The following is a 27302-nucleotide window of genomic DNA, read 5'->3' on the forward strand; positions in this document are numbered from 1 at the left end:
CCCACATTAGAGAACTTCATTGTTCAAGACTCATTATCTAGGGTAAATCCTAAGTCCTTTCTGGGCAATGCCCCTTTTAGTGAATGAAAAAGAATTGATGTCTTTAGAAGAGGATGTTTTCCTTGATTAGCCTAGCTGTTAGACCTACCAACGCCGTTTGTTTGTTGGAAATGGTCAGCAAAATGTTTCTGGCTGCCCCAGAGGACCTCAGAACCTTGCTGGCAGAGATAATGTATGATAGCCAGGAAATGACAAAGTATGTTCTGAAAGGCAGCTGAGACACTATTGACTACATTCACAGAAATATTTGCACCAGCATTGTGCTCACATGGCAAACAGGTTTTCTGGTGATGTGCAAGCGTCCATAACAGAAATACCGTTCAATAGTTTCAGGCTACTTGTAGAAAAGGCTTGTTTGACACTTGAATAGCTCAAGGACAGTCACTCCACAGAACAATCCTCAATCCACAATACCTGTGCTCACTGTGCCACTGGATTCAAGCTAGCCTGGCTGATGAAGGGTGATACCCCAAAACCAGTCATAGTATACTTGTTTCCGGTCCAGGAAGGACCTGGCTTGGCAGTTCGGGCTGGACTGTTCCCATGGAGAACAGGGTCAAGACTGGTTTGCATATGGCTGGGTCCAAACTGGAGTGGCATAGTGAGCAAAAAAAACAATCGATTAAACCAAGATCTTTGTGACTGGGGGTGAATGTTTGCATTGTTCAGCATTCCGTTGATCATCTGTTCTTTTTGCATTTACTTTGGGGTCTGCAGCTGGAAGGGGCATCATCTTCCTGCTAAGAACCCCAGGTAGCATCAGCCCCCAGCCCTACCTCACATGGCACAGGGCGAACACCTCCCTCTATCACTCTGTCATGACAATAAGGAACCGGGAAAGGTTTCCTGGAGGCCTTGAACTTCTGAGGGGCACTGCTGCACATCATTGCTCTCCATCAAGCCTCTTTAGCCTAGGCAGACCCTTTGCTGCACATTCTCCCCCCTGCCCACCAGCAGACTTGGTTACTTGGTTGCTCTCTACGATACTCCTGGTGAGCTTTTACGTCCCCCCATCTAGCCCTCCTCTATGACATGTCAGGCCTTCCTGACCTGATGTCCAACAAACATAGATGTTTGGTTCCCTCCTTAGCTATGGCTAAGCTCTGCATTCTTTGCAATTGGCTGCAACCCACTCTGCCCTCTAATACTAAATGGAGACACAAACTCCGACGAATTGCTGGTTGTGAGAAAATTACGTTAAAAATAGACAATCAATTTCACAAGTTTGAGGCAGTGTGGGGCCCCTCCGTCACCTTAGAAGCTGCCACCCACTTGACCCATTTGGGTGACACCACGTTAACATGTTCACCACCCTACCCATCCTGCCTCCTTTCCCACGCTCTGGCACATACTGGTCCAGTGCCTGCCTCCCCTGGGCAGCTTAGCTTGGTGTGGCCAGAGGTCACTCAACTGCCACCCCCGTTAGACAACCGCTGCCACCCCCAAGGATTCCACTTTGCTCCCCTCTTTCTGCATTACCCCTCCAACCCTTACCCCTTCTTAGAGTAGTTGAGGAGGGCCTTCTTCAGGCGAGGGAATAGATATCTTTCGGTTGCATTGTCCAGAGGACCAGATCGAGGACATTGGTCACCTCTTTTTGCCTATTGTAGTAGTCATGTGCCCTTGCGGACCATGCAGCTCAACTGTTGTACTGTCTCCAAAACTTTGGTTATAGGCCCGATGTAATGGATATTGGTCATGTGTATCGGTTTCTCAGTACTGTATGCTGTTCCTAATAAAATCTAATGAAAACCTCAAGCAAAAAGGGGAAAAACAAGTTACTTACCTTTGGTAATGCCCATTCTGGTGGTTTCCTTGTTGCCCTCCAATCTTCCCGTTGTGTTGAGTGGCCTATATGACATCTAAAAAGGTCCCAATTTGGAGATCAGCAAACTGTCTCACAATTTGTTCTATGCTCTGGGTCTGAGGGTCCGTAAGTAGAAGGATACATTTAACTGATGAGAGATTGCAGGGGTAGCCATTATATACAGCTCCCCTACAGGTACCCTATATATACAGCTCCACTACAGCACTTCCGGAGTGGTACAGAAAGAACTCAGAGCCACATGACACCACATGCCGGTACGAAGGAGCATTGCTGAAGAGTTCAACAAATTCAGTCTGGTGCCTGGGGATATTCTAAAGGTGAGGAATCTGTGGTTACCCCGAACATCTACCAGAAAGGAAAACAATTTGTTCATTTGGTTCTTAACACAGTCGCAGGTCTGTCTCCTGTCAGGAATATTTTGAATGTTTGCATCTATTGGTCTTTTAATAAGCTTACCTCTTAAACCTGCATGTATAGTGGTGCCAGTACTTTGTATAGATTAGTTGGTTATGGATATTACAAGGATTCACCTATCATGCTGGCTAATTAGTAGTAATTTTAGGACATCTAGTTTTGGTGAGATGTGACATATTTTGTGGACTTTCACCAGAATACCAGAATACCAAGAGCCTTATTCTATTTAATGTTCAGTTGCGCTGATATCAAGTTAGGGATGCTTAGTTTCAAGACATTGACATTCATTACTTAACAGCTTCATGAATTAATAATTGGCAGCCAGTGCTGGAAAACAATATAAAGAAAAGTAATTTCTAGACCTGACATCCTTGGTGTGGTCTTCCCCAAACCTTTTGCTTTTAGGCCTCCTGTTTTTATAAATTCTATTTTGTTGGGATTAGGACTGCTAACCAGTGCTAAAGTGCTTATGCCCACTCCCTAAAACATGTTAACATTGTCTTACGCTTGATTGGTATATTTGATTTACTTTTAAGTCCCTAGTAAAGTGGTATACCAAATTCCCAGGTCCTGTAAATTAAATGCTACTATTGGGCCTGCAGCACTGATTGTGCAACCCACTTAAGTAGACCCTTTACAACTTATCTCAGGCCTGCCATTGCAGCCTGTGCATAAATGAGTCCTGCAACCGTGAGCAATATTGTTGGACAAAGCGATGTTACACTTGTGTTCAGGTTCAGATCACAATAAATAAAACATTTTCAACAAATAAGCAAATAAATAAATCCAAGCAAAATCTTGGGAAAGAGAAGTAATTAGAAAGCAGCTGCAAAAGTGTAGCACAAAATCCTCCTGTATGATCACCAGTCTTGACAGAGACTTTCTCGAGGCTTGGCTAACATCAAAGAAGGACTTCTCACCACCCTTGAAGAGGGACAACACGCAGCTCACATACTCCCAGGGCCTAAGGCTAATAGGTCTAACTGGACGTCTGTCACAAATTGTTTTGCACATTTAATTTGCAGCATTGCGAACACTTCCATGTGTGTTTCTGGTGAGTTTTGTGAGGGTGCAGAGAATAATATCCGACGTGAATGTCTTGTTCTAAGTATCGTCTGCAAAAATAGCTTCCCATCGTAGTCAAGAACTGAAAAGCTACGTCCAGTGGGACGAGATTATTGCAAACGATAGTTAGTACACAACCCTGAAATGCCATAAATGTTTAAAATCTTAAATATAAAACTATTATGCACATATATGAAACAATACATTTGTAAATGTGCCATACTTGTTCAGCCTAATGGCCTTAACACATCTTTTCAGTCCACCAGATATTTTGGTGTAGTCTGTAGTGTAGGTCTAGCTTCACTACCAAAGATGGTTCCCCTCAGTCAGCTCCTTAACACTTGGTATTGTGGTCACTTTTTTTGACAAAATCCTGAGACCAACATTCAGGAACGAAATTGGAATATTTCGACCTATTTGGAGTTACTAGTCCACTGTAGTCCCCAGTACTTGGTCTTGCGCCTTTTGGTCATGTTGCTTTCCAGTGGAGAGAGAAACGCCTGTTTCGGTGCTGCCTTCAGTTATTCTTTCTAAATACCTTTTGTGCCATCATTCACATCTGCTTACAGGTATTACTGTCAGGCTGGCGGATGTAGTTGCTTTTTAACATGCACTATGAACTAGTATGGATGACAGCCACACAACGACGTGACCCCTTAGGAGACCAAGGCCCACAGTTATACTTTTTTTTACGCTAAAGCAGCATAAACGTGCAAAATACAAATGTATTTTGTAAGTTTGCACCTGTTTTGCGTCACAAAATGACGCAAATGCGACGCTAAAAAAGTATAAATATGGGTCTAACTTTCCTAAATAAGAAATTGAGTCAGAAAATTCACATAAGCAAACAACTTTCTTCTTGGTATAGTAGTCTCAAAACCCTTGAATTCCGTCGAAGAGTAATGCATTCTTAAATGTAAGCACTAAGAGACAGTTTTTCGTCAATGAAAAAAATTAAAGTATTTTCACAGGTTCAGCGCTGTTGGCGTCAAAGATTGTTCATTATTTTTCGCAGCTCAGAGGATGTTGATGTCACCATCGCAGGGGATGAGTGTGCTGTTCTATCTGCAAATAATACGCACATCATCTGCAGAACTGCTGCACATTCTCCCTCTCAGCGGACAAAAGTGAAGGTCAACATCGGTGGCAAAGGAATGGCAAAGCTGGTAATGGCAACACTACTTCTACACATTGCCTGTGGGGACAAGAAATACTGGTTTATTGTATGAATCTCGTTATTGTTTGAATGTTAGTAACAAAAAGTCCTGACGTTCCATAATCGGTCTTCAGCGTTTTTCATCCTGATCACACTTTTAAATTTGCAGGCCTCATGCAGTTACTGCAGTGCAGCTTTTGAATCGTGTATTCTTTCTCATCAATTTCTTTTGCCATATCTACGCCAGTAGCATTATAATTTATTTAACAGCAATTTCTCATTCCCATTACTGCTGTTAATCACAAGAGCCCATCTGATGGATGGTCCAGTGAGCTATGAGCCACATTCTGAATGCTGATGCCCCCTCGCTCCCTATTGCAAATCTATGCATCCCTTAGCCAGTGCCATGCCAAATTAAATACATCCTTGTGGTGAATCTGTTGCTTTTTTAATTAAGGCCATGCATACAAGGCATAGATTTGGTGGCGGGCCGGCCCTGGGCATGGGCGAGCTGGGCCCAGGCCTGGGGGCACCAATATTCCAAGGGGCGCAGCAGAGAGCTTTGTGAGCTGCTTGACTTGGTCCCATATTTATACTCCGTTTGTGCCGGATTTGCGTCATTTGTTTGGTGCAAATCCGGCGCAAGCTTAACTCCAGAGTTATATTTTGATGCTAGACCCATCTTGCGTCAAAATATTGGAGTTAACGTCATTTTTTGCCTGCGGAAAACTACCTTGCATCAATGAGATGCAAAGTAGGCGTTCCCAGGCAAAAATGACTCTAAGGCCCTTGCCCCTTATTTATCCTCCCATGCAAAAATCACGCACGGGAGGAGGAGGGCCTTAAATAATGGCGCTAAACCTGCTTAGCGCCATTATTTAATGCCTGGGTATGGGCCGCATTAGGGGACCTGTGGGCCATTTTCCATGGTCAGAGACCATGGAAACAGCCCACAGGTGCCCTTCCCTGCACCCAGGGACACCCTCACCCACCCCCACCCACACCTTGGAGGACACCTAAGGATGGGGGGACCCATCCCAGGTAAGTCCAGGTAAGTTTTTCGATTTTTTTTTTTTAAAGTGCCATGGGGGGGGCTAAGTTGGGCCCCCCTACATGGCACTGTGCCCAATGACCATGGCCATTGGGCTGGGGGGCATGACTCCTGTCTTTACAAAGACCGGAGTCATGTCCATGGGGGTTGTGCGTATTTTTTTTTACTCTAACCTGACTAACGTCATTCTTTCCAGCACAACCTCCAGTTTGCCCTACGCCTCCACTTCCCAGTTAGCGTCATTTATTTTGCCACTAACCGGGCCTTAGCGCCGGCTTGCGCCATTCCTTAAATATGGCGCCCAGCTGGCGTCCCGGAATGGCACTATACTTTTTGATGCAAACCTGAGCTAACGCAGGTTTGCGTCAAAAAGTATAAATCTGGGCCCTAATGTTATGCAAATAGCAGCTCGTCCATCCCACTTGGTTTCAATCGGGTCCCGTGAAAGACTTTGTAATCAGCCCTCAATGTACCTCATCATAATTGTTAGCACCCTATCAACCCCCTGTCCTCCTCCCATCTACCTCACACTTCCTGCTGTCACAAAATTGTAACTTGACATCTTTCAAGGATCATCTTTTCTACTTTGCTCTAGTCAAATGTCTTAGTGAAATGATGTATGGTTCCCAATGTAGATCAGTTCCCCTTGTTTTCGTGGAGTTATGAGAGGTCATACCTTTTCCTTGTAGTACGCACATCATGGCCATTCTGCAGGCCACCTGGTGGTTGTTGCTGTATTGACATATATTGTCCCTTGTTGATGTGCTCTCCGTTGCATTGTTATCTGTGAATAGGGACTGGATACATTCTTTGGAAAATGATTATGTTCTGTAGATTGTCTTCATGTTTGTTCAAGGTACTGGGAATGGATCTCAGTGAGTCAGTATGCTGCTTCATCCTGTCTTTCAGGCCAGATATTCTTTCTATCCTGAAGGCCCTGTCACATAATTTACCAGTATCTTACAAAAACAGTTACCTCTTTATTGCCCATCAGTATTAGCCCCTTAAAATCACGCTTGGAGAGTCCTGCTGTTTTAACTTCATGGGATCCAGTGGTTTGAGGAGTGGCCTTAGCCTTCCGCACCATTTTGTTTGGACATTCCCTTATGGATGGTTTTGGGCACAGTTGTGCTGCACCAATGTGCTTCCTCTTGCTAGGCATATGTGTTTACAGATTTGTCACTATGCTTCAGTCAAATTTACCATGTCACGTTGCCGCATGGGATTTGCATCATCACGATCGCTGAAGTGAGAGTTGACCTAGGTGTACAAAAGCAGTTAACTCAACTAATCATGCAGTTCTTATGAGTATTTCCTTGAAAATGTCACTCAGCAGCGGATCATCCCTAATATAGTCTCCCCAAGATCCAGAGAGAGGTGATAGTACTGTTAGTACCTGAGCCTTTTCCACAGAAATAAGTAGCCCGAATACACTACATTGAACAGTTTCCAGTATTGTGCGTCCCACTGTATCCCATTACACCGGTTCTTATTTACCCCAAGGCAGAAGTGCTATATTCTCAATCCCAGCTATCCGAAGTGTCCTCTGTTGGACTGTGTAGTTACAAATATGATCCCTGCAGTCTGCAGCCTCCTCAGGGCCTCTCACACCATTGTGGCAAATCAGTTCCACCCCTGGCTCTACACAATCTCCAAGGACACCTGAGGCATTCTGGTGCTGTTCTCTACTTGTGGTGGCTCAGTGGATGCCCAAGCATGATGCACAAGTCCAGTCCTCTCGCTATCTCTAACCTTGCACTCCATAGACAGTCAGGCCCAGGTAATGCCCACTTCGTCTGCCAGCCCCCAAATATCTGTCCTACATGGGTCTGAAGTTGGGAAGACCCTAGGCTTAGCTCCAGGGGGTCATTGTGTCCCAGCCAGGAGCTCTGCCTTAAATGTATAGAAAATGAGCCTAATGTGGTTTGTGGTTCATTACAGATGCACAGTAGGCCCATATCAAATTTATGTTTCATGCTTTAGTTACTTATAACCATGCATAAAAATATGCACAATAAAAGCAACAACGGTACGCCCATATAAAACTCCTGTTGTGATAGTAGGTTAGCATACATTTAATGTATACGTGCAACTTGGTTACACTTCTTAAAGCTGCTTAGTCTCTTGAATTGTCTAATTACTTTCAAGGAATGCAAGTCACACCAGCAGCTGCTATTAGAACTAAAGTGGGATTTTGCAAACGGTTCCTGGCCTCTACCAGTACCAGAGTTCCAAATGGTCCTATGGATATTAACTGGAACTTTACTTTGGTAGCGAGCAGATGAGTAGCGTCTCGCACTAACAAAACAGTATCAACTATATGCATGGGCATCCCCGAAGTCTGTCGCCTGGAAAACCCCCCTTTTCCCATTCCCCTCCATTAGACCCCCCTCCTTCTCAGACCATGTCACACCCAGTATGGCAATACTTTACCTTTAACAACTACAACTCATTGGAATTGTGAGTCGTTAACGCCCGGTCGTATTTTATTTAATAAAACAAAATTCATCAACAAAACTTTACGCAGTAACCCCACATTATTTACACTGTATGTACATTGTCAAGATGCCTAGCCTTAACACAGTCCGCTAATACATCAAAATTCCTGCCACTGACTACATCCGTTCCTGTGCATCTCAAATATCAAACATCAATGACTGAGAAGGAGATCATGACCCGTCCCCAAACCTCCGGCTCTAAGGCCCCAGGGATAGTCTTTCCAAATGGGATTGGTTTGCTCCATCCCCTCCTCCAAAAACCCTTCTAGTTATATGTAAACCATGTGGAAGGGGCCCTCTTGCCTGCCAGGATACCTACCTCAGGCACCCCTTCCACCCACAGACTCTCGTGTGCTACCCCCCCAGGCCTGTGCTAGCTTCGAGTCCCTGTACACGCGCAAGTGGTTGGCCCAGATGCCAGCGACCGCCTGCAACCCCCTGTGCCCCTTGTTGTCATTCTTCCTTCCCGCCAGCACCCCTGGAGGGTCAAATTACCTGGCCGTCCTGCTGAAGTAATGGAAAAAAGTCATCCAGTTGTTCCCCCAGTCATGATCTCACCCCGCCAAACCTAACCACAAAATACGACAAAATGCCTCACGTTGAACGCTTTGATGCTGTAGGATGAAAATGTTAGCACTATCACAAAACATAATAGAACTCTGAAAAAACACTACGAGGATCAAATCAATCACAGCAGAACAGCATAAAATGTAGAAAGGACAAGTGTATGCCATGTTGGGAGGAGTGTGGGTGTTCAATGCTCCTTGTCCTGAGGAGTGCTGTAAAAACGGGTGGCAAGTGGCGTTGGAAAGTCCCGCTCACTGCCCGCTCCCCCCTTTTACATGAGGGAAGCACTGTGCACATCATCAGCACGCGCGCCACGGAAGCACTCAAGTGCCTCGGGCCGTGCGGCCAGCACCACCAATCAGGTGCCATGCGGTGAGGGCAGGTGGGACGCAATGCACTCCACCCCCGAACTGTCGGCTCGGCGAGCCGAGCATATCTGGGGCCCTCCTGATAGGTGAGGGCCCCTTCCATATGGCTGGAAATCTTTTGTCGTTTTCAGCATACATCAGTCCAAGCAGACGCTTATCCCCTTAACCTGCACAGCTTACCCTGGGCTGCGGAAACTGAGCCGTAAATAGCACAGCCTAGCTCAAATCTTCTTCTGTGACTATGAATGACGATACATATGGAGGGTGACTATGTTTCTGCCTTGAAGACCCACCTTACTGTACTGACACACAGTCACATAAATTTCCCACCTCACCTTTTAGATCCCATATGGAAAGCAAACAAGGGAGAGGCACTTTGGGTACTCGATCTGCTACAACAAACCTGCCCATATGACTGAACAGCAACAACTATATAGGACACTGTCTAGATGAGAAGTCTTTAGATCCTGCACAACTCCAAACCATGACCAAGAGACATTTCAAAGGGAACACCAGAATATTTTTCATATCTAGAGAATCTATTGGGATAACTATTTTAAGGGATTTTAATGCTATATTAGCATATACTTTGTGATTGAAACTATGTTTCTCAATCTAATACAATAGCTTAGAGTGTCGCCTTTTACAATGTTCTTCAATAAGTATTCTTTATGTAACGCATTTTCGTTAGGTGCCTTGGCATGAAAGATGCTATGTTTACTAATATAAGGGCATTGCCTTTAATGCAGGACCACGCAGACTTCTTCTACATTGATGTTTGGTCTTCCAATTACACCTGGGGCGGTGAATCACCTCCTGAAGACGGCTCATTGGCTGTTATCACCCAGGGACAAACAATCCTGCTGGATGCAAACACCGCTGTACTGAAGATGCTCGTCATTCAGGGTAAATTTGAAGAGTTCTTATTTTGAGCTTTAATTATCAGACTTAATGAGCAAAGTAACTATGCATGAGATTAATGCTGTGCCAAAGTAATCCATTTGAAATACCTGCAATCACAGAAAAAACTACCCACAAAAGAGATTATGTTTTACTCAAAGAACTAAATAAAAGATAGGAAAATAGACTTCTAAACTGATGTGAAATCTAACATCTACAAACTGAAAAGTGGTATGTCTACAATTCTTAATAAATTGGGTGTAAAGAAACTAGATAGTATTAAAGGGTAATGCTTAAATGTGCATCATAAACGTCTTCCTTTTTCTTGTCTCCAGTATTAAATATTGTCTTTCCTTTAACATGTACACCAGATACCAGTTAATTTTGAGAAATGCAGAACGTCATTAGATAATAAACATAAACAACTTAAAAGATTTACAAAATATAGAGAAAAACGTACTCTTCTTTACAGGTCTCTTTATCACTTGTATCCTGACTCATATCTGGCCATCAGGAATAAAGCATAGTATAATTTTAATTTGTCCTTTAAAATAATTGCAACTTCTATAACCCAGAATCCACATTCACTATCTAAATTAAATTCTAAAGTCCCAATCCTGAGTAGTTTTATTTTAAATTCTTCTTACACGTGACCTAATTGCTGTATATCTTGAAATAAGATGCACATATCCACTTGAAAAGCTTTTTAAGTTGTGTCCTAGATACTGAGGAAACAGGGAAGAAAGCCCATCATTTAGCAAGGACCAGAGCATCAGCTCCAAGACCAGACTGGCTGTACCAGGTATCAGGCATTTCCCCAGGAGGCTGGAAGGATGGGGACATAGGCGTCATTTAGAGGTCACCAGGGTCACAGCTGTGACCCCCAGCTTGCCCATTGTGACCCCTGGCACTGCCCTTGCGACCCCTGGCCTCAGAGGTGGCAAAATCAATGCCCCGAACAAAAGGGCAGCTCGCCCTTTTGTACTTTGCTTATGGCTCCACTTCCTTATTTTCAGTCAGTTTTTTCATTACATTAATAGTGAACAATAATATATTATTCACTATTAGTGTAATAGAAATAAGCTGGAATATGACCCTCCTTGGTAGCTGAGGTAAGTAAAAAACACATTTAAATGTATGTTGTGTGCATGCTTGCGGGTGAGAGTGGTCTTATGTAAAAGAGAGCATATGAGTGAATGTATGAGTACGTGTAAGCATGTGTGTGTGACTGAAAGTAAAGATGAAATGGCATTTGATGTCACTTCCGCTACCACCGGCATTTTGGTGAATTGACGTCCATGGTTGAGGTCCTCTTTTGTTACTGGGAGGCAGTTTTGTAGCAGTGAAGCAGTTTTAAAAGCACTGCGGGGTGCCTTGTATATGTAACAGTTTTCAGGCAACAATAAAAGTGCCAAAATATCTCTGTTGATTAATGTACCTGCTGGAGACAGATTAGATTTTTGTCTAGTGGCAGTTTTGACTCATCAAAAGTAGCACAGATGCTTAATATGTCTGTTGTAAGGAATGTGTATGATACCGATCACAGAAGAGTATTTTTGTGCAGTGCTCAGTGGGATGTTGCTTTTGTCACAGATCCTTTTGTTACTGTGCAGTTCGTATGTTACAATCATAATCTAGCACAGTGAGCTATCAACTTCCATCAAAGCGTTGCATGAAAACTTCATGGTATAAGTTAGAAAGTTATGTTTTACCCCAGTCTTTGGCTATCCTTATTTTGCTAAGAAGGTTTGTGGTTTGTTGGGGTAGGAATAAATTACTAGTAAAGTCAACCCTAACCATTGTGTTACTTTCTGAATCCTGAGTTTATACTTCCCCCAGACAGAGCACTCTTCAAAATGGCTACCAGTATGGATGACATATGAATCCTACAGCTTGTAGTCCCCTTTCTCTTATGTAACATTTTCTATAAACTGATTTACACATGTATGATTCATTGTCTCTGTATATGTGTGTGCTGTAAATTGCTCACTAGGTTGGTAGTAGAAGTGCTGTAGGACTAGTGAAATACATGTGACAGAGGGGCACTGGAGAGATGAGGGGCAATGTTAAAGGCTGATGGTGAGGAAATCTTTGAGGAGCCCCAATAAAGGTTGTCGTATCCTGGTGCACTGTAAGGCTATCATTAACTATGCTTTAAAAACACATACAATTGAATATATAAGGAAAAATGTGTTGTAAAATGCACTGCTTATGCCATTTTCCCCAAATTGTCTGTGGGGGGAGGGGAGGGAGAGAACCTGCGCCCCATTGTAGTAGTCAGGCTTACTTGCTATGCACCCTATGGGGGCTAGTCTGACAACATTTGTGAGGGCTACTTTGGGTTCGTACTCCATCCCTTGAAAGCTCCTGTTTTTGAAGAGAGGAGAGGCGAGTGACAACATGTATGGAGGGTGCTGATATAGTCTTGTTCCGGTCCTCGGAGGCAGTTCCGTCCAATGCCAAGGGTCCGAAAGATAGTATGTGGACTGAATGCATAAAATGTTCTACCTTTTGGGCTTCAAATATTTATGCCCCAAATTTTTTTTACAGAAGTTATTTTGTGTGATGGGAATGAAAATCGCCTGCTTATACATAGTCCTACGTGTCTGTAGAAGCTCCGGGTTTCTCTGAAGGGAGTAATTACGTGAGATGGATTAAATGTATCAATGTATTTGCTTTCTTGATTAACATCGATAGTCAAATCTCACTGAGAATGTAATATTTGTTAGGTTTGGTTCTTTCCAGTTTCCTTTGGATATTAGGAAGATTCATGTAATGAAAAGATGCAATGAGTTATCACTGCCAGTGTGACTCTGTATTGGTATTAATTTTCCCTTTGATAATATTAGATCATTTTGTAAAACAAAACAATATGCAGGAAGTAAGTTCCACCATGAGAAAAGGCAAAGCAGCTTGGGCAGTTTTGTGTATTGATGTCACCACTGATATACAGTTTTACACCCGGGCAGGTGTGATTGAACATCACATATTTCACTGATGCAACTGGTGTCAAAATTGATTTTTGACTGACCAGCTGGTGCAAAATGTTGTCTTTGCACTAGTCAGCTAGCTTTAGGTTGGTGCCAGTGACTACATAATTGCCCATCGCGGTGTAGCTTATTTAATGCAGTACCTTACGTACCTGGGGTGCCGGCCGGAATGATGACCTTAATGTCTGAATTTTCTTGGCTAAGGCATTTTGGGACTGCTGTACCAAACACTGTTCACCATAATACTGGTTGCAGACTGTGACCATTTTCGATTTTTTCAGACCAACTTATGTATTAAAAGGTCAGGTCACGAATTCCCCATTTGGAGTGGGTAACCATTCGACCTGCCTCATTAATATTAATGAGGTAGATAGCAAATTGTAACTCACTCCAATTGGATGCTATAAAATGAATTGTGGCATGCTGGGATGAGCAGACCACTACGTAAACCTTTTTTTAAAAACAATTCAGCTAGTTTCCTTAACACAGTGCTGCTTTGTAAAAAAAAGTTTACATATTTTTAAAAAGTTTGTTTGAGTGCTGCCAGTGGTCTCCTGGACCATTGCCACTCGACAACAAACACTTTTTTTTATTCACGTAGGCCTTTTATGAAAGGCTTAGCACCCCCAACTCAGGAGTCTGCAAATGTTCAAGGTTTTGTGGCCACGTTTCAGGCACACAAAATTGATATCTCTGCTAAAGATGTTCCAAAACGCCTCTTCCAAAAAAGTGATTACTTATGAGTTGCAAACGCATTTTAGGAGTCAGTAATAATTTGCGGATTCTTAAAATGGGGTTGTATATATTTTTTAAAAAAAACGTTTTATAGTTGCAAACAGTCAGAATAACTGTTTGCAACCATAAAACATTTTGTACATCAGGAGGTTTCTTTTAATTATCCAATGCATTTTGTGCTCTGTTAAATGCATGTGTGCTTTTCCTTTTTGTGTCATTTAATACTTTAAAATGTTTTATCTGGCTGATGGATTTCCAGCTCATAAAACTATTGGAAATAATACTTGCTGAATACATTTTGGGGTTTTCCCACTTTCACACAGGTGGAACTCTCATGTTTGATGAAGCTGACATTGAATTACAAGCAGAGAATATTCTGATTACAGAAGGCGGAGTTCTTCAGGTACACAATTTATTCGATGTTGGTCAAAGTGAATGTTTATTACAGGTAGTATTGAATAAAGAGTGCAGACTATTGAATAATTTACCAAGGCCTTAATTAAAAACTTATAGTTTAGCTCATGAAGACGTCCATAATGCCACAAGATTGTCCTTCGATGATGATGGACTCTTTTGCTTGTGTTAGGATACTTTTCAGTTCTGACATGATCATAATCTTTACCTTCTTTTGGCTGAATTCTACAGAATAATTAAACCCTTCACAAAATTAGCCATTTATATAGCAGAACCGACAAGCAGAAGAGTCTAGCTGCTGTTCACATATGTTATTATTATTATTACCAGTAGGTGAAACCTATGATAAATCTGAAGAAATCTGAAGTGAATCCCAAAACAATCTTAAAATCATTGATTTATAAGGTTTATAGGTATTTTTTTCTTTTTTTAATGTTGTCGTATTCCTGTTTGAAACAAGTACTTACCCTTGCCTGCAGGTAAGCTTTGTATGGGATGTATGGACCATTGTCCCTTTTGACTTTCTTGTTCTATTTCCTGAAATTCTTTATTGATGATCGTTCTATTGGTCTGATTGAACTTCTCAAATTGGTACCAACCGATCAGTGAGTATCAGCATTCCGATATCATTGACACTATCTGGCTGTGGTATTCTTGATAGTTAAAACAACACTTTCTGCATTAATTACTGTGTGGCTAAATATTAAGCTTTCTGTTTTACTTGTGTTTAATGTAGATTGGGACAGAAGGTGCCCCCTTCCAGCACAAGGCAATAATCACACTTCATGGACATCTGCGTTCTAAAGAACTTCCACTTTATGGAGCAAAGACTCTTGCAGTAAGAGGAGGAATCCTTGACCTTCATGGTAAGATTTCTAGGTCTGATGCCCTCTATGTCTTTTAAAGTGGTTTAGCCCACAACAGTTGAAAAGAAATGCTTACTTAGTGAATATATAATAAACACCTGTTGGACCTGGCTTTTTGACAGGGACATCCCCAAACTTTTTGCCTCCTTCCTCCTATTTTTTCTGACCTGTTGTTGTTAGCTTTTGACCTCTGGGCACTTTACCACTGCTAACCAGTGCTAAAGTGCATATGCTCTCTGTGTAAATTGTACTACTGATTGGTTTATCCATGATTGACTATTTAATTTACTTGTAAGTCCCTGGTAGAGTGCACTACGTGTGCCTAGGGCAGGTAGATTAAATGCTACTAGTGGGCCTGCAGCACTGGTTGTGCCACCCACCTCAGTAGCCCCTTAACCTTGTCTCAGGCCTGCCATTGCAAGGCCTGTGTGTGCAGTTTCACTGCCACTTCGACTTGGCATTTAAAGGTACTTGCCAAGCCTAGAACTCCCCTTTTTCTATACATAAGTCACCCCTAATGTGTGCCCTAGGTAACCCCTAGAGCATGGTGCTGTGTGGGTAAAAGGCAGGACATGTACTTGTGTGGTTATATGTCCTGGTAGTGTAAAACTCCTAAATTCGTTTTTACACTACTGTGAGGCCTGCTCCCTTCATAGGCTAACATTGGGGCTGCTCTCATACATTGTTGAAGTGGCAGCTGCTGATCTGAAAGGAGCAGGAAGGTCATATTTAATATGGCCAGAATGGTAATATAAAATCCTGCTGACTGGTGAAGTCGGATTTAATATTACTATTCTAGAAATGCCACTTTTAGAAAGTGAGCATTTCTTTGCACTAAAACCTTGTTGTGCCCTTCAATCCACGTCTGGCTAGGTTTAGTTGACAGCTCCTTGTGCATTCACTCAGACACACCCCAAACACAGGGTACTCAGCCTCACTTGCATACATCTGCATTTTGAATGGGTCTTCCTGGGCTGGGAGGGTGGAGGGCCTGCCCTCACACAAAGGACTGCCACACCCCCTACTGGGACTCTGGCAGACAGGATTGAACTAAAAGGGGGCTTGGTGCATTTCTTAGACACTCTTTGAAGTCACCCCCACTTCAAAGGCACAACTTAGTATAAAACAGGGCCTCTGCCCTACCTCATCAGACACTTGCTGGAGAAGAAACCTGAACCAGAAACTACATCCTGCCAAGAAGAACTGCCTGGCTGCTCAAAGGACTCACCTGTCTGCTTTTCTACAAAGGACTGCTGCCTTGCTGTTGGCCTGCTGCCTTGCTGAACTGCCTGGCTGCTCAAAGGACTCACCTGTCTGCTTTTCTACAAAGGACTGCTGCCTTGCTGTTGGCCTGCTGCCTTGCTGAACTCTTGTCTGGCTGTAAAAGTGCTCTCCAAGTGCTTGGATAGAGCTTGCCTCCTGTTCCCTGAAGTCTCAGGACCAAAAAGACTTCTCTCTTCCTCTTGGACGCTCCGTGCGCCGAATTTTTCGACGCACAGCTTGTTCCGCGGCAAGAAAAATGCCGCACACCGACGCTGATCGACGCGACGTCTTCGGGACGACCGAAACTTTGACGCACGGCCTCGCAAGGACAACGCCGCCCGACTTCCCAGGAGAAATCGACTCGACGCCTGCCGTGAGATCAAAACTTTGACGCACGGCCTCGCAAGGACAACGCCGCCCGACTCCGCAGGAGGAATCGACGCGACGCCTGCCGTGAGATCGAAACTTCGACGCGCAGCCCCGCAGAACGACGCGCAGCCGGAAAACAAGCAGGAAAATCCACGCACAGACCCGGGACATCTGGTACTCCCCGCAAACCACAGTAAGAGACTGTCCGCGCGCCGGAAAACGACGCACGACTCCCCGCGTGGAAAATAACGACGCAAGTCCGTGTGTGCTGAGGAGAAATCGACGCACACACCAGTTTACCACGTACCTCTTCTCCTGTGGCCCTCTGAGGAGATTTTCCACCAGAAACCAGGTACTTTGTGTTTGAAAGAGACTTTGTTTACTTTCTAAAGACTTAAGACACTTTATATCACTTTTCAGTGATATCTTTACAAATTCGTATTGCAACTTTGATCGTTTTGACCTGAAGATACCCAGATAAATATTATATATTTTTCTAAACACTGTGTGGTGTATTTTTGTGGTGTTATGCTATGGTGTTGTATGATTTATTGCACAAATGCTTTACACATTGCCTTCTAAGTTAAGCCTGACTGCTCGTGCCAAGCTACCGGAGGGTGAGCACAGGCTGATTTTGGATTGTGTGTGACTTACCCTGACTAGAGTGAGGGTTCTTGCTTGGACAGAGGGCAACCTGACTGCCAACCAAAAACCCAATTTCTAACATTGGTGATCAGCGGTGAGGATAGGACTTGTGTTTGTGCAGTGACATACAGTATCTAAGTATTCACTACCTACCCACAGTTGAAGGTCAACTTGATTTTTCATCTTTTTTGGCTTTTGATTCTCTGATGTCCTCCTGGATATACTATTGATATTTTGGACTTTGGATTTTGTTTTTTGCTGGTAAGATCTTATCAGAATGGGATTGCTTACCTACTTATTCTTTGTTCGTACTGACCACCTCACTAAGGCTGACCTAAGGAAGCTTTGCAGAAAATGGGGCCTTCCTGTAGCAAGGAGATCTACTAAGGCGGAGATGCTACATAACTACATAGTCTGGGGGGAGGAAAGATGGGCAGAGAGAGAGGCAGCAAGAAACCAAATGACTAAGTACCCCTCAGATGAGGAGGAGGACTACGCACATGAGGAGGAAGACTGCTCACATGAGGAGGAAGACTACTCACAAGAGGAAAGAGACCCAGAGATAGATGAATGGCTCCGAAGTCAAAGGCGACAGGAGCAACAATTAGAGGAGTATCTTGCAGAGGTTGAGGCAAAAAGACTCTTAGCCCTGGAAGAAGAAAAGATTGCAGCTCAAGAGCTGAGCTGTAAAGAGCTGAAACTGGAGGCCGGAAGGGCTGAGTCCAGTTCAGATGGTGGCAACAAAAATCTTGCATCCGGTACTGCTGAAGAAGGGCACAAGCCCAGAGATGTGGTGCCCAACTTGAAGAAGGGAGTTGACACACCCCAGGCGGTTCAAGGGTATGAGGTAGTTCCCGTTATGCACAGGGTCCCTGAGAAGGATTGGGGAACTGGCACAGGGAGTCATATTCCTACTTGGGGGAGGGACACTTTACTGACTCTAGCAGAGAGTGACAGAGAAAAGGGTTCCCCCCTGGTGGACGTCCTGGATATAGAGTGTAGAGACATCCCAGAAGAGTATGGGTTGAGTGTCAGGGACAGACAGATACTGTCTCACCAGTCTCAGGAGGGTGAGGTAGAGTGCTTTTCCAAGGTTGAGTTACTGGGTGGTTGGGTGAAGGGTACTGTGGTTAATACATGTGAAGGGCAGAGTGATGTAATTGCTGGAGAGCATATGTCTGGTCCTTATTTTCCAGAGCTACGCCAACACCAGGTGGAGTGTGAGTTCTCTGACCCCAGGGAACGTACAATGGAGGCAGACTTCTGGGTGAGTACCAGAGAGTCTGAAGAGGCATTTGGGGGTGCTCCTGAAGGGAGTGGTCTAGGTGGTTCCCAACCGAGTGAGGTGGGAAAGGATTGTAGTGTCCCAGGTAGGTCCCAGGTCCTAGAGGGTTCCATGAGGGAACACCAGGAGGGAAGCCTAGCCTGTACCGTAGGGCTACCTTTTGAGGGAAGCCCCGCTGTGTCAGAAGAACTTGGGGGGGTGACTGTAGCCAGCATCCCAACAGTTCTGGTGTCTGGCAGTACCCCTCCTAGTGAGGGGGTGCAGAAGTCCAGACATAGGGTTGAGAGGGGGTTGCAGACCCCAGTGGAGGACCTTGAGAGTCAGGGGACAGCTCTGAGAGCAGAGCCCCCCAGGAATGACCCAGGTGAAACCGTTTCTGATTTGGGGGAAACCCAGACTCTGCCAGATGGGCAGGGGTCGGGAGACCTGCGCCAACCAGACTCTTGTGTGGCCCTTGGGGACGGTGTGTCCCTTGTGGGGGGTGAGAGTGCCCCCCAGGAAGTCCTGGCATGCCAGGCAAAGATTCAACCTCAGGGTGGTGTCTCTGGGTTGGATACCCAGGTTCAGAGGTTAAACTCTGACCTGGTGGGAGGTAGGTGTGCCTCCCAAGAAGTCCTGCTGTGCCAGGCAATTGTCCAACCTCAGGGTGTTGACTCTGGGTTGGATGACCAGGTTCAGAGGTTAAACTCTGACCTGGTGGGGGGTAGGTGTGCCCCCCAGAAAGTCCTGGCGTGCCAGGCAATTGCCCAACCTCAGGGTGGTGACCCTGGGTTGGGGGACCAGGCTCAGAGGTTAAACTCTGACCTGGTGGGAGGTAGGTGTGCCTCCCTGGAAGTCCTGGCCTGCCAGGCAATGGTTCAACCTCAGGGTGGTGACTCTGGGTTGGCTAACCAGGTTCAGGGGATAAACTCTGACCTGTTGGGGGGTAGGTGTGCCCCCCAGAAAGTCCTGGTGTACCAGGCAGTTGTCCAACCTCAGGGTGCTGACTCTGGGTTGGATAACCGGGTTCAGAGGTTAAACTCTGACCTGGTGGGGGGTAGGTGTGCCCCCCAGAAAGTCCTGGCGTGCCAGGCAATTGTTCAACCTCAGGGTGGTGACTCTGGGTTGGATACCCAGGTTCAGAGGTTAAACTCAGACCTGGTGGGAGGTAGGTGTGCCTCCCAAGAAGTCCTGCTGTGCCAGGCAATTGTCCAACCTCAGGGTGTTGACTCTGGGTTGGATGACCAGGTTCAGAGGTTAAACTCTGACCTGGTGGGGGGTAGGTGTGCCCCCCAGGAAGTCCTGGCGTGCCAGGCAATTGCCCAACCTCAGGGTGGTGACCCTGGGTTGGGGAACCAGGCTCAGAGGTTAAACTCTGACCTGGTGGGAGGTAGGTGTGCCTCCCTGGAAGTCCTGGCCTGCCAGGCAATGGTTCAACCTCAGGGTGTTGACTCTGGGTTGGATAACCGGGTTCAGAGGTTAAACTCTGACCTGGTGGGGGGTACTAGTGCCCCCCAGAAAGTCCTGGTGTACCAGGCAGTTGTCCAACCTCAGGGTGCTGACTCTGGGTTGGATAACCGGGTTCAGAGGTTAACCTCTGACCTGGTGGGAGGTAGGTGTGCCTCCCAGAAAGTCCTGGTGTGCCAGGCAGTTGCCCAACCTCAGGGTGGTGACCCTAGGTTGGAGAACCAGGTTCAGAGGTTAAACTCTGACCTGGTGGAGGGTCAGTGTGCCCTCCAGGAAGTCCTGGCGTGCCAGGCAATTGTTCAACTTCAGGGTGGTGACTCTGAGTTGAATGGTCAGGTGCAGAGGTAAACTCTGACCTGGTGGGGGGTAGGTGTGCCTCCCAGAAAGTCCTGGTTTGCCAGGCAGTGATCCAGTCTGAGGGTACAGACCCTGGGCTGGAAGATCAGGTTCAGGGTGTCCCCCCGGACCTGGAGGGAGGGGCTACTGATAACAGTGCCCCTACCATGTTGTCTTCTGAGGAGGCCACTCCTAGTTGGAGGGTGCTGGACCCCAGAAGGGAGGGCAGGGGGAGGGAAGCCTCACCCCGGGCCCTAGTCCAACCTGAAGGTACAGACCCCAGGTTGGAGGGCCAGTTGCAGGTTAACAGCCCTGCACTGGTGGAGGAATGGTACAGGGCGACTTCTGTAAGCACCCTGACCATGTTGGACTCTGGGGGTACCGCTCGAGGAGGGAGGGTACTGAGCCCCAGAGGGGAGGACCAGGTTCAGGCTGTCATCCCTGACCTGATGGAAGGGAGAGTGGTTAAAGGGTGCCCAGCACCTGGGGCTACCGCGCCCCACTCTCCACAGCCACAGTGGTTGGAGAGCTTTGAGAGGCCTGGGGCCTGGCTCTCATCCCTGGCAGCTGTCAGTAATCACTGTGGCTTGCTGTCCGGGTGGACAGAGTTATCCCTGGGGAGGGGACAAGTGTCACACCCCGGGGGTAGAGTGGGCAACACCACTGTGTTGGTCATGGTGGTACTATCCTGCTCCTGGGATACATCTGTGAGCAAAGTAAGGTTAGGTGCTGCACAGATGGGATCCGCAGGTAAGGAGAAAGGTTCCCCATGGGTTGGCTTAGTGGGCCCTGCGAGTATGGACAGAGGGATCCAATTGGAGTCAGGAAGGCGAAGAACTGGAGCATGCACCTGCTGTTGTGGGCCTGGGTCCTTGTTCTGTCGCCTCAAACAGGGAAGTACATCAGGATAGTGATTGTTCTCCCCTGGCTTTAGGCTGGTAGGGGGTCATGTTGGACCTGGCTTTTTGACAGGGACATCCCCAAACTTTTTGCCTCCTTCCTCCTATTTTTTCTGACCTGTTGTTGTTGGCTTTTGACCTCTGGGCACTTTACCACTGCTAACCAGTGCTAAAGTGCATATGCTCTCTGTGTAAATTGTACTACTGATTGGTTTATCCATGATTGACTATTTAATTTACTTGTAAGTCCCTGGTAGAGTGCACTACATGTGCCTAGGGCAGGTAGATTAAATGCTACTAGTGGGCCTGCAGCACTGGTTGTGCCACCCACCTCAGTAGCCCCTTAACCTTGTCTCAGGCCTGCCATTGCAAGGCCTGTGTGTGCAGTTTCACTGCCACTTCGACTTGGCATTTAAAGGTACTTGCCAAGCCTAGAACTCCCCTTTTTCTATACATAAGTCACCCCTAATGTGTGGCCTAGGTAACCCCTAGAGCAGGGTGCTGTGTGGGTAAAAGGCAGGACATGTACTTGTGTGGTTATATGTCCTGGTAGTGTAAAACTCCTAAATTCGTTTTTACACTACTGTGAGGCCTGCTCCCTTCATAGGCTAACATTGGGGCTGCTCTCATACATTGTTGAAGTGGCAGCTGCTGATCTGAAAGGAGCAGGAAGGTCATATTTAGTATGGCCAGAATGGTAATATAAAATCCTGCTGACTGGTGAAGTCGGATTTAATATTACTATTCTAGAAATGCCTCTTTTAGAAAGTGAGCATTTCTTTGCACTAAAACCTTGTTGTGCCCTTCAATCCACGTCTGGCTAGGTTTAGTTGACAGCTCCTGTGCATTCACTCAGACACACCCCCAACACAGGGTACTCAGCCTCACTTGCATATATCTGCATTTTGAATGGGTCTTCCTGGGCTGGGAGGGTGGAGGGCCTGCCCTCACACAAAGGACTGCCACACCCCCTACTGGGACTCTGGCAGACAGGATTGAACTAAAAGGGGGCTTGGTGCATTTCTTAGACACTCTTTGAAGTCACCCCCACTTCAAAGGCACAACTTAGTATAAAACAGGGCCTCTGCCCTACCTCATCAGACACTTGCTGGAGAAGAAACCTGAACCAGAAACTACATCCTGCCAAGAAGAACTGCCTGGCTGCTCAAAGGACTCACCTGTCTGCTTTTCTACAAAGGACTGCTGCCTTGCTGTTGGCCTGCTGCCTTGCTGAACTGCCTGGCTGCTCAAAGGACTCACCTGTCTGCTTTTCTACAAAGGACTGCTGCCTTGCTGTTGGCCTGCTGCCTTGCTGAACTCTTGTCTGGCTGTAAAAGTGCTCTCCAAGGGCTTGGATAGAGCTTGCCTCCTGTTCCCTGAAGTCTCAGGACCAAAAAGACTTCTCTCTTCCTCTTGGACGCTCCGTGCGCCGAATTTTTCGACGCACAGCTTGTTCCGCGGCAAGAAAAATGCCGCACACCGACGCTGATCGACGCGACGTCTTCGGGACGACCGAAACTTTGACGCACGGCCTCGCAAGGACAACGCCGCCCGACTTCCCAGGAGAAATCGACGCGACGCCTGCCGTGAGATCAAAACTTTGACGCACGGCCTCGCAAGGACAACGCCGCCCGACTCCGCAGGAGGAATCGACGCAACGCCTGCCGTGAGATCGAAACTTCGACGCGCAGCCCCGCAGAACGACGCGCAGCCGGAAAACAAGCAGGAAAATCCACGCACAGACCCGGGACATCTGGTACTCCCCGCAAACCACAGTAAGAGACTGTCCGCGCGCCGGAAAACGACGCACGACTCCCCGCGTGGAAAATAACGACGCAAGTCCGTGTGTGCTGAGGAGAAATCGACGCACACACCAGTTTTCCACGTACCTCTTCTCCTGTGGCCCTCTGAGGAGATTTTCCACCAGAAACCAGGTACTTTGTGTTTGAAAGAGACTTTTTTTACTTACTAAAGACTTAAGACACTTTATATCACTTTTCAGTGATATCTTTACAAATTCGTATTGCAACTTTGATCGTTTTGACCTGAAGATACCCATATAAATATTATATATTTTTCTAAACACTGTGTGGTGTATTTTTGTGGTGTTATGCTATGGTGTTGTATGATTTATTGCACAAATGCTTTACACATTGCCTTCTAAGTTAAGCCTGACTGCTCGTGCCAAGCTACCGGAGGGTGAGCACAGGCTGATTTTGGATTGTGTGTGACTTACCCTGACTAGAGTGAGGGTTCTTGCTTGGACAGAGGGCAACCTGACTGCCAACCAAAAACCCCATTTCTAACAACACCTAATAGCATATCAAGGTATTACCGAGTGGCAAAGAAGATTCGACTCTGGCTATCATTTCTACTTTGAAGATACTGTAGGAATGTGCCTACTTTTACTTGAGATTTCTTCCACACTTACTTTTCCAAGCCACAGAAGAAATCGCTCACCCAGGTAACATCTGCTGAATCTTCTGACCCTAGGGGCCATAATTACATGGAATTACGCATCACTGCACTAAGGCAGCCGTGCATCAAAATTACTTGCGCTATGGATGTGTTGTATTTGCAATTCGGCACAACATTGTGTAAGGTCCTGAGGATAAGTCAGAAATTATGAAGCATAATTGGCAAGTGTGGTGCAGTGCATCAGGGCCAAAAGTGGTGCATCGCTGAAGTTGGGCTTATGATAAGGGCAACTTCAGCAATGCATCAAAAAACATAGGCAATGTGTCAGTTCTGACTGAGGCAAGTAGCCTAATGTGTCGGGAGTAATGTAATAGAGTGTGAATTAGTGCAAAGATCACCTTGTAATATATTACACTGGTCCTGGATGTAATGCAGACAAGAATGAAGTATGTGGGCATAATCTACTTATGTGTATGTAGAAACCTAAGTATGTGTGACATATTGAGTGACACTTGAATGTGAGTGGATACCAGTATACCTTGTAATGTAAAGGGGCAATTCATGTGTTACCTACCTTATGTGTGTACTTACCTGTTGTGCTTTGGAGTATGCTTGGCTGGACTTGGGGACAAATTCCTATATGGATATGTGGCAATCCGGGCCTGTCCTTTGTATGGAGTACACAGCGTCACATTGCATTGCTGCGGTGCATGATAATATCTCATGGTTCCTGGTTGGTCAAGGGGTCCTACAACATGACTGTTACATGTGCAGGCCCATCACTAGTTGAGGGGATGTAATGTACTTATTACAGTGTTTCAAGTGACTCCAGCTGGTCAGATTTCTATTACACAGCCACTGTGTCATTTCCTATGCCTGGGTTACAGAGGCATAGGAATTGTGCTGCATTACAGGCTTAAAGCGATGCATTGAAAATATGTTTTACACACTGCAAAACATGTAAATATCACTGCGTCAGTTGTGGGTGAAAATTTAAGAGAGAACGCCTGCCCTGCATATGTTATAAACCGCGTGGCGTAGCCGGTTATAACGCAGGTATTTTTTGGTGCAGCCCTACAGAAACTGACACATTGAGTCTAATGCGTTGCTTTTCAAATATGGGACAAGGAATGTGCCGCCTGAGCGTTAAAAAAAATGATGCAACATCAGTGCAACTTCCTTGTAAATGCTATTAAATATGAACATTTAGATAATCATCAGTTCCTTAATCCACGTAATAGATTGGATCATATGTGATTTGTTTAATTGGTCTGTTTCACTGGTGAGTATTAAAACCTAGAAGATTTTGAAAACACTTTGTGACCGGGTGTTCCCGGCACAGAGCGCTACCAGTGACGTATCGGACGATGCTGATACATCACTTCCGCGTCTCCCCATTGTCGGGGAAACGCGACGAGAACGAGACTGGGAGAATGCCGTTGGCAGGGAAACCAATACGGTCTTCCGGCACGGCAGGAGAAAAAGGGAGTCGGTGCGGCAACCGGGGGAGAGTCCCATGGGACGAGAGGTCAATAGGAGAACGGAGGAGACAACCAGAAAGGAGGAACACCGAGAGGAAAAGCCAACGAAGACGGAAGGATGTGGAAATCCCGAAGACCACGAGGATCGCGAGCTGGACACCCTTGGAGAGAGAGAGCCACAGGGGGACCGCCACAACGCCAGCCACGACCCTGGAGGGTCGTGGCTAACCAAGGTACGGTCCTTGTGGACACAGAAAAGGGGCACACCTAATAAAAGGACTGGGGAGGGGATATAGAGGAGGGGGAAGAGGGAGGTTTAATAAGGGGCACCACGACCAGCACATGTGAGGCACTTTTCCCACCAACCTTAGATTGTGACCACATCATTTCCCCAACTCCCCACTGGCACCAACCCCCTCCCTGTGTTCTTACCTATTTCCCCAGTCAATGATAGAGAGAGAGTGAAAACCCTGTTATAGATCCCCATACTTACCCGAGCGTTCTTTGTCCTTCTGTTTCCGGTGTCGTCCTGGATCCACCTGCGAGGGCAAGCCAAGCATCCAACCTGAAAGAGACAACAAGAAAATAGAAGAATTCACCCATCTGGGAAAACAGACGAACAAAACTACAAGTCCAGGAAAATCCAACCCCACCTTTGTTACAAAGACTTCTTTTTATTTTGTTTCACCAATTAATCAGAATAAACCACTTACCTAATCAATTCTACACCTCTCCGTTGCCTTTATACTGTTCACTCTGTCACAGTGGTGTCAGAAGTGGGATCTTTGTTTGGACCCTCCCCGACATTTGAACAGTATAAACAATGAGTGACACCCCTTCATTGGAGGATATGATAAAACAATTGGCCGAAGGCCAGCGACACCTGCAGCTGGTGTGGGAGGCTCACCAGCGAGAAGCAAAAGAAGACAGGGAAGCCTTACAGTCGGCTTTGAAAAGTCAGGCCACAATACTTGCAAATAATCAACTGGTCCACGAGACGGCCATGAAGAAATTAACCGAGACTATTGCTGTCAGTAAGGTTCACCCCAATGTCCCAAGTTCCGTGTTACAGAAATATCAAGAAGGGGAAGACCCTGAATCCTTTTTCACTAATTTTGAGAGAGTGGCTTCATCAGCCCAATGGCCGGAGGATAGATGGGGTCAGTATGTCGCCCCCCCTCCTTACGGGGATATTACAAGCAGCGTATCAAGCAGCAAACCCAGGTGGAACCACGCCCTACCAAGAAATAAAGACTAGTATCTTAGAACGTGTGGGACATGACACTGAATATTATAGGGTCAAATTCCGGAAAATCAAATGGGGACCGAATGAGGATCCCCGAACCTTTTACTATTGTGTAAAGGATTTGGCTTTGAAATGGTTGGGTCCGTCCGGGAATAGCAGGGAGGAAGTGATCCAAACGATCGTTCTTGAACAATATCTAGATGCCTTACCTACAGCCACAAACCACTGGATCCGTCAACATCCAAAGGTGAATACGGACATGGCGATCGATTTAGCATGTGCCTATCATCGCTCGGTGGATATAAGAAATGTACAACCCCGACCCAGCGTAAAACCAGGGATGTCCAACCCTAAAAGCTCTCCCAGAGCCCTCCTCGACGAACCCGTACCTCGCAGACTAATCGATCATCCACTGGTATCTGGACCACAATGTTATAACTGTGGGGAATGGGGACACATCGCCCGCATGTGTCCGAGGAAACAAGATAGTAGTGAGCCAATGGAGATCGGAGTAACTCGGCGACGGGTACTGTGTACAGGCGGAGGTAACCCTAAGTTTAAACAGACTCTGAACATCAATGGACGTGCGGTATGGGCTCTCTTAGATTCCGGGTGTAGCCAATCCGTAGTGAGAAAAGATATAGTAAACATAGCAGACAATGAAGTAGAGCGATGGGTGAATATTTGCTGTATTCATGGGGACAAAGAGCAATACCCCTTACATAAACTAACAGTAGAGTGGAGAACTTACCGGGATGTCCTACCTATGGGGATAATGACGGATCTGATCGAGGAGTGTATCATCGGGACTGATTATGAACATTTTCAAGAGATCCTGGACCACGTTAGAAAACCCAAATTGACACAAGACTGGTGGAGGGAAGCTCCCTTCTCTGACAGTGATATTGAATGCCCCAGAATCCGTAGACAGTTGTCACGTAGAGAGAAACGGGCAGAAAGAGCGAATCACCGGGGAAAAGAGGTACCAGGACTAAACCCAGG

The 27302-nt window shown here is 46.0% G+C and overlaps 1 protein-coding gene across 2 annotated transcripts in view; it reads left to right on the plus strand.

The window, feature by feature from the left end:
* LOC138282757 (fibrocystin-L-like) overlaps positions 1-27302 on the plus strand; it is a 735329-nt gene that overhangs the window by 437860 nt on the left and 270167 nt on the right. For both annotated transcript variants that reach the window (XM_069220628.1, XM_069220629.1), the window contains exons 44-47: positions 4383-4533; positions 9757-9913; positions 13956-14035; positions 14783-14912. In XM_069220628.1, coding sequence (XP_069076729.1) covers positions 4383-4533; positions 9757-9913; positions 13956-14035; positions 14783-14912 — 518 coding nt within the window. The remainder of the gene's footprint in view (positions 1-4382; positions 4534-9756; positions 9914-13955; positions 14036-14782; positions 14913-27302) is intronic.

The sequence above is a fragment of the Pleurodeles waltl genome, chromosome 2_2 (assembly GCF_031143425.1).
Source record: "Pleurodeles waltl isolate 20211129_DDA chromosome 2_2, aPleWal1.hap1.20221129, whole genome shotgun sequence".
In the NCBI taxonomy this organism is placed as follows: Eukaryota; Metazoa; Chordata; class Amphibia; order Caudata; family Salamandridae; genus Pleurodeles; species Pleurodeles waltl.